We start from the raw sequence: 8,472 nt of genomic DNA, 5'->3' as shown, positions 1-8,472 counted from the left end.
GTTCTTTGTAAATTTCATGTAAATACATTATAAAAAAGTATTTAAAAAAAAGAAAACATAACTGGCTCTGCTGCATTGATAACAGTTTTTTTACTCAAATCTGTCCATTGTGAATAAGGCAATGTTATAATAAAAGTGCCGTGACATGCTCGTTTAATGGGAACTCCCCCCCCCCCCCCCCCGTTAATTTTAGGCCCAGGGGCCCTCAAGAAGTTTAATCCGTCCATGTCGGAGAGGAACAATAGGGATAAAAACACGAGCGATGAAAGTGAGGGCAGATGGGTAGAAAAAAGAGGATGAGAAAACAATTTCACCTGTGGGGTAGTCACAACAGAAAGTTCTAACAATTACTGTAAGGCATGAGGAGAGGGAGAGGCCTCCCCAGTCTCTGTGTGGCTAACAAAGCACAGCAGCTCCTCCGGGGGGGGGGGGGGGGGGGAGCAGCTGCAGAGGTGGAAGACTGCTGCGTGAGATAACAAACGTTCGTGACAGCTCTGAGGACTGGAAGCAAAGATGTGGGCGTGTATCTGATGTGTATATAACCACCCGCCTGCTTCCTCAGCCAGTTTACCACTCATGAGGCATGCGGTGGACGGCCGGGGCTTATTCCAACATAAATAACGTCTCTGATCCTTCTCGGGATGACGAATTTTATAAAGATGGGATTCTTTGCGGCCGGGGAAGGGGTTACAATGGTTAACCAAATGGCCGCAAGTGGATGTATGGAACTGATTAGGGACCCTGGAAATGAGATTAAAGAGAGATCTACCAACAGATTGAATTGTATTTGCCATAATTGCTGAGAACAGCTTATTCAGCGCAGACCGCAAAAAAGGGAATCATAAAACCAAGGACGGAGGAGGAGTGTAGAGGGAGGGAGGGAGGGCTGCCACTTGAAACCAGCAAGCTTCTCTCAAAGAAATCAAACCCAGGACAAGTCTTGTATCAATTAGAGGGTGTGTGGACGTTGTGTTTTTGTGTGTGTGTGTGAACAGAGGATGGGATAAGGGATGGATTAGCTCTTAATCATAAACTCAGAGTTCTTGCTTGAAGGTTGTATTAATGATTTTTTTTGTAGTATTACTAATCTTGATTATTTTCAATGGCAAAGGCCAATTCAACCACACTGTACTTTTTAAATGGAAAAATTCCCCCGTGCTCGGTGACTGTGTGTGCATGCCATGAATTTATCTGAAATGAGACAACTGAAATAGCCCTGACCTCTGTTCTCAGCATCCTGTTGAAAGGAGCTTTAATGAAAAATAAATCTCGTGAAGAGAAAAAGAGCAACAGACAAATCAATAGAGGCACGGGTTCAAAGATAAAAGTGAGCGCTGTGTGCCAAAGAGCTACTCGCTCTCATTCCTGGGTTGATTGTACTTAAAGTGAAACCACATGAACTGAGCTGTTCTCACAGGGGAAGTAAGAGTGTGTGGAGGGAAGGGCACACATATACTGTACAACCTAAAGCCACACAAAAAACCTGCTGTTTCTTTCTAGCATATTTTATTATAGCCTATTATATTTAACTAAATGTTGTATTTGTGACATGATTTTGTGAGTGTCACATATCTGTCGACATTAGAAAATTACTCCACAAATGACATCTAATAAATCATTATAAGTGCAAAGAAATTTGTATTGAAGCCCAGTCCTGTGAAATACAGAGATTTGCTGTGTTGAAACTGAGCCAGGGTTGCCAGGTCTGCAGAACTGGGGAACTTTTTTTACTGTTATCGTGGGTAAAAAATGATGTCTGTGGGTGGGGATTGCATACAGATGATATGAATAATGCTTATGAATAAAGATTAATATTTTGAATGACAAATGTTGATACTCAAATCCTGTCAAACTCCCTGACAGATCAGCATATGGACACAAATGATATGCCAATGCTGTATGACTTCGACACAGCTTGTGCTGGTTTTTGGGCTGTTTTATACCCAGTTGGGCTGATTCTGAGATGCTGCTTGGCTGCTTTCGCCTCACAGACCTGGCAACCCTTACACAGTCGAGTCTGGCCAATAGAGGGCGCTAGGGTGCCGCCCCACCACTCTCTGGTACCTTGAATAAGAAAAAATATATATATATACTAGTATATACTTTTAGATGAGCAAATAAAAGTGAGGAGTTAATTGTATCACTTGCAATAAAAATGTAGATTATAAATGCTCTATACGTTGTCCTAAATTATTGGTCACTTTTCCGCCATCCCTTCAATACAAGAGATAGGAGCTCCTCGGGGCACAGCTCTCCTGCACCCAGAACCTCAATGCAATTCATTGATGGTGCATTCTAGGTGTTCTTGGGGGTCGGAATTTCTAACATCTAACGTCAACAAGTATATAAACTTATTTTTAGATTAATTTTATTGACTGTACATTTTTCTGAGTTCCGCGTTGGTTTTTTAACTGGAAAGCGCCCAACGTTGTTCCAAGCTCCGAGTTCTGACTTCCAATTTAAATGAAACGCACCATTACATACCATGATATATTATAATCTGGTATACTGTATATAATAGATTGAGGGACCTGAGCTGACATGTTCAATTGCTCATGCCTGCGTTATTATCTCTTCAGCTCACGTTCTCAGTAAAGCTATTGGCTCCAATGTGTTATTTCAATATAAGAACCCAAATGAACTATAACACATACCACCACCATCATCCACCGTAGTGGCAGTGTAGCCTATCTCAAGAAACACACTGGTCCCAGGTGATCTTCAGAGTGTACAGAGGTGAGACAGAAGCTGGGCCTAAATGTGTGGTGTTGGTCTTTTACAATGTTGTTTATCTTACAGTAGTAGTGTTGTATTGTGCAGAAAAGCAGGGAACAGAGTGGGCCCTGTATAATATAATAGGCCCCATAGAGAAAACTACACCAGTAGCCACTCCCCCTAGAGGAATGGGCTTTATTCACAGCTCCACTACTTCCTGAAATAAGCCAGCTCCTTTATTTCATGTCTTACATTATTGGACCAACTGATTAATCCAGGTGTGTCTGACCTCACAACAATGGTCAGGCACAGTGTCAACACAAATCACAGTCAATATAAACTATTTCACCATTCAAGATGAAACTATATAATGGCAACTCAGTGAGATGACAGATCTAAAGATAGAAGATAGATAGAAGACCAAAAGACAAAAAAAAAATTGGACACATAAATAAAAGTTAAACTTTGATCAAGTTCATCAACATGAGCAGGATTCAACGTCTGGAATCATCCGTGTATGTACATATGTCATGGAAATCCATCTGGTTTTGACAAATGACAGTACACTAAACAACACACATGAGAAACGTAGTTTTCTATGTTAGGCACTTTTATTTATTTTGTATTATTGATTCACAAACACAAATATTATTGCCAAAGAAACCAACCAATTTAAACAGATTGTTAACAGTATATGTATTTAGAGATTTATCTGGATTCAATTCATGTTAACAGAAGAAGGGACTTAGTAACAAATACCTAGAGAAATTAGTGTTAAATCCTAAAAATCTGCATGACAAAATGCAAGAGGTGTGGTTTATGACCAAAGTATAAAAACAGAAAGAAAGAACTTCTACCTTGTTGAAGTGTGTTAGCTGAAAGGTAAAAGACAGGAGTGTTTCAAATAACTATTTGTTAAAGGGGGGGTTGTCTATCCACATGACGACAGATCTGTTTTCTACAGTAAATGTTACCCTGAATGGGGTTTGTGCCGTTCTACTTCCAGACCTGCTGAATATCAGAGTTGTCACACTGTAGTAGAGTAATTAAAGTAGTACAAAGCTATGAAAAATATCAGTGTAAAGGCACAAGAGACTCGCTCAACCATCACAACACCACTACACTACACCAGTAAGAGTCACAAAGAGCTGGCTCAGGGGTACACAGCCTTTGCTCGAGGAGAGCTGCAAAGTCCACTGTTGCATACATTAGGTTTGATGTAAAGTCGAGCTTTAGCTGAGACATTAGTTGTCTTTGAGAAAAGGAAACAACACTTATTATAAGTTAAGCTCTGTCAGTTTAGTTTTACATTCTGATTTCATATTCTGTTTCATTTAATTTCACATTAATAATGAATTCCCCCTCGTGTTGAGTACAAGCATGCAGATATTACAGCTTCCAAAGAACAACAGCTGCCTACCCCTGGGCCACACTGATTATTACAATTTCTATCAACTTGGCCCGCCAAGTCTCACCACTAGAGGACACTCTGGTTTTAACAAAAAAAAAAAGAAAAGAAAAAAAGGACGACGTGCCACTGCAAACTGTAGGACACAGCAAGAGATCTCTGCTCCACACCTCCATGACTCACATCCAGCATTACCAACGCACAGGCTCATGGAACCACACTGTGACTGAGAGCTCTCCCAAATCTCCTGCAGACTCCACCATCTCCCAGAATGGCAAGTGGCTCTGAAGATTTGGATGAACCTTAGGTCTTTGGCATTCGGACTAAACTGAAAACGTGCTAGTTTGGACCTCCAGAGGATAATAACTGTGCAACAAATGGAGTCTGACTCAAACAAGAATATAGCTTTAGTCCTACACCTGACATGAGCTTGATTAAAGGATAGGTTCACTTAAAAAAAAAAAAAAAAAATCTCTAATCATTGTTGTGGTCTGGAGAGATTCCTTTCTGGTGCTTTCCCAGTGTCAGACAAATCAAGTCAAAACCTAACTCTGAGGTTAATTCATGTTAATAAGAGGCTTCAGCAAATCTGACTTAGTTTAAGTATATTCTGAGTTAAACAGTTATGTTTGTTCATGTGCACAGTAACATGGCAGTGTAACTATTGACTCTATCTGAACTCAACTCCAACACAGCACATCAGAAGTTAAATGTTTTACTCCACTATTTTTCTTTTTTTTTTTGTTTACATCTCAACAAGGACATTCTTTTAAATATGTTATCCAACTAAACAATATTATCCATAACCCTCCATGTGTACCCGGTGACTATAGATCGCCTGCATGTTCTGTGAATAGGGGAGTTTTGCTTTTTATTCCAGAAGCTGTCTGACTACTGAAAGAAATCATGTGTTCACCTCTCAGACCTCTTACATGTCACAAGATGAATATGTCAAACATTTATCTTTTTGATGTTAGATGTCATAAATTCTCTTGAACGTAACTCTTCTATCATTCCTCTGAAGCCATGTCTCTCCAGTATGAACAGGAGGAATGATTACAGCTTCCTGTAACTAATTCAATGTGTATACTGTACCGTCCAGGCATGACAGTATTGTATTATTGTCAGATTGAAAAAATGTGAACCTACCCTTTCAATCCTTGAAAAGAAAATGCTGTTGACTATAAAAAATAAAATAAAATAAAATAAAAAACACTGGATGAGTGCTGACTGTTAGGTGGGAATGTGAAAAGTGGTCTTTGTGTGCATGTCCATTCTACATTTCAGCTGTGCATTTCAAGTCATCTGAGAAAGGGGTTGATGATCATGGGTTACATCCACAGTGTCGTTCAAAAAAAAGATTTAACAGAAATGTGTGGAATCACGTTTTCACTCATTGAAAAACATTTCTGCATCAACAGCAGGTGATGGCAAAAAAAAAAGAAAAATCACTTCACTGCTCAGTCTGATCCAGGACTCTGACTACAAGTGGTGCACTATCAATTTAGGTTAACTGAGTTTTCATTCATTTGCTGTGTTTCTATTGAACCATATTGGTGCTACAGTAGTAAAAAAACAAAACATCCGAGAACCAAAAATGGGTCATACTACAACATAATGGATTTCAGACTGTTTGTAGAGAGACAAACAGACAGACAGACACACACTGAGCACCCACAGGGGCCACAGCGGGGACACTTGGCAGCAGGGAGTTTGTAAAAAAAAAAGGAAAAAAATGGTGAATCGGAGTCAGCAGGTAGAACTGTGTTTGGTAGGAGGCAGCTTTAACACACAAACTCCTGTCTCATGCGGATGATCTGTAGCAGGGCGGCTTGGACGTCCTCATCCATGTGGCCCTGAGACAGACGATCAAGAAAAAAAGGACTTCAGTTAATCAATTTAAAGTGTTATCACTGTGAACTCTTTGCTCTTGTCAGTTATTCAGTACAGTACACCTACATGTATTTTAGATAATCTAGGCAGATTTTTTTTAGAGCCATTTTCTGCATTTTTGATGTTTCCTTTTTGATGAAAAATGCGTACCCTGCAGACCATTACATTTCCGCAATCCACCTGTAATGGCTGCTTCAAATTACCAGTGGGCTTTCTTCACTGTACTGAGAAAATATGATGGATGGTGACAAAGTGCTGAAAGTTGTTACGGCTCATCTTATTAAAAGTGCGATCATGAGCAGATAAAACAGGTATGATGTCACAGATAGGTTTTTCTTGTTGTATACATATCATTCAGTCTGTGCAGTGTTGTGATTGTTGATTGTTTTTGTGGTGCCAGTGTGCCACAAACCCCCTGTCACTGATCTGTTTTGCCTCCCAGTAATGTTGACTGGAGGCCAGCTAGAGACGTTCTGCAGCTGCTGTTTCACCTCTACACTAACTTAGCCCCGTTGTAATTACTTTCTACTGACAGCAGGCTTTAGAACATAAGAAACATTGTGGCGTGAGCTTTCTAGAACATGTTGTTGATGGGATTGACAGGACAGATACTGAACATACTGAACATACTAAACGGGGTTCGACTAAATCTGACTTCAGTCTGCTTTTTATGAAGGATGGCTCTGTATTTACACACTGTGATCTTTTTTCTTTGTCACCTTTGTATTGGTTTTTTTAAACGTACCAATATAACCCGACTGTTTAAAACATATGTATTGAGTATTCATATTAGAAGCACAGAATGAACTTGGACCTCTGAGTCCTCTACATCAGTGGTTCTCAAAGTGGGGTTTGGGGACCCCCAGAGGTCCTTGAGAGGGCTCTGGGGTCCCCAACTTATTCTCAGAATTTTTCCACATGTTTTTCCTTGAAATTTCTCCAAAATAAAAGTGACATTATTCAGTCTCAGAACAAATATTTGTGTACACTGCTATAGGCTTAGACTGCTGGGGGACACATCTGGTTACATGGAGCCCTCTCCTCTCCTCTACTCTCGAACTCTCTTATCTGTTGTACTTTGTAGTTTGGCCTTGGTGTCCCACCCTGAGGTTTCTCCGATTTTTCACTGTTAAAAGGGTTTTCCATGGAGTTTTTCCTCAGTGGATGTGAGGGTCAGAGGATGTTGTTATGGTGTTATGTGAAGCCCTTTGAGACAAACTGTTTGTAAAAACGGGCTATACAAATAAAATTGCCTTGCCTTGCCTGTATTTCTGGTGTTTGTTTCAATATTTTTTCCTAATGTGTGTCAGTTTAGGGAAAAGTTTGACAACCACTGCTCTACATAGTCCTCTGATTGGTCTCAGGTTTATTCTGCAGCATGACAATGACCCAAACATTACAGCCAGTGTCAAAAATAGCTATTGAATTGACAAGAAGAAACTGAGTCCTAGACGGTACAACCCCCCACAGAGTCCTCAGTCTGAGATTACATGAAGAGACAGAAGACACTCAGACAGCCTCAGTCCACACAACAACTATGGAAAGTTCTCCAAGAGGCTTCAACAAGCTGCCAGTCAAGAACCTGGAAGAACTGTGTGGAGGAGAACTGGTTCTGATTTAGGTTTCTTCTGTTGACTGAACTTTGGATGAAGTTTACTTTTCTTTGTTTCTTTGCTGAAACAAAGACTATTCATGGCTTATTTTTGAAAGCATCTTCACTTTACTTAAACTGCCTTAAACTTTTCCAGAGTACCATACATGTACACACACAAGGGTAACTAAATTAAAATCTAATTATAAACATCCCGGAGCTGGTAAAGACACATTAACTGAGCATGTTCTGAAGAAATCATTCCTTTTTGAGCACTTTTATCTGTTCTATTATTCTGTCATGACGCATATTATTTCAATCAGGCCTTTTCATGAGACAAACTCCCTCAGTAGTCATTGTGTAGTTTAGGAGCTGGAGAAAGAAACGAGGCGATTATCACTTCAATAGAGATTAATGAGAGTTAACTCACCTGTGCTGCACTGAGAAGATGAGTTCGATAAATCGAGACCACCTCCCTGTGTTGCCTCTCAGCATCCTTATCAGGCAGAAGGGAGAAGAGAGAAATGAAGATGACACAGTGACTACACCAGCTTGTGAATACAGATGCAGTTCAGTCGCTAAATTAGAGTTAGCTACCAGCTACACTAAAATATTACAAGAAGAGCAGCTGAACACCCTCGTTCCTTTGTTAAAAATAATCAGTTTACATGGAAGATGCAGAGGTTTCTGTAAATATGGAGCAGCAGTCACCGTTATAAATCAATCACTTCACATTGTATAATGTTATGTATGATTTTGTTCTCTGAATTACTTTCCATATAACTATTTGTAATGTAACATGAGCTAATGCACTTAGCTGTGATTGAGGATTGTGAGCCCTATGTGTTTCTGCATTATCCCTCAT

At 39.9% G+C, this 8,472-nt stretch overlaps 1 protein-coding gene across 4 annotated transcripts in view; it reads right to left on the bottom strand.

Annotated features, from left to right (window-relative positions):
• Nucleotides 1-3,372: 3,372 nt before the first annotated feature.
• The window catches only part of uacab (uveal autoantigen with coiled-coil domains and ankyrin repeats b), a 62,977-nt gene continuing 57,877 nt past the window's right edge, over nucleotides 3,373-8,472 (bottom strand). For all 4 annotated transcript variants that reach the window (XM_083997468.1, XM_083997471.1, XM_083997470.1 and 1 more), the window contains 2 exons: nucleotides 8,038-8,103; nucleotides 3,373-5,979 (listed from right to left, as the gene is read on the bottom strand). In XM_083997468.1, the coding sequence (XP_083853594.1) occupies nucleotides 5,908-5,979; nucleotides 8,038-8,103 (138 nt within the window). In that variant the 3' untranslated portion in view covers nucleotides 3,373-5,907. The remainder of the gene's footprint in view (nucleotides 5,980-8,037; nucleotides 8,104-8,472) is intronic.

The sequence above is a fragment of the Trachurus trachurus genome, assembly GCF_905171665.1.
Source record: "Trachurus trachurus genome assembly, chromosome: 3".
Classification (NCBI taxonomy): Eukaryota; Metazoa; Chordata; class Actinopteri; order Carangiformes; family Carangidae; genus Trachurus; species Trachurus trachurus.
The sequence above is the reverse complement of the archived record's forward strand: the minus strand, read 5'-3'. Positions and strand labels throughout refer to the sequence as shown.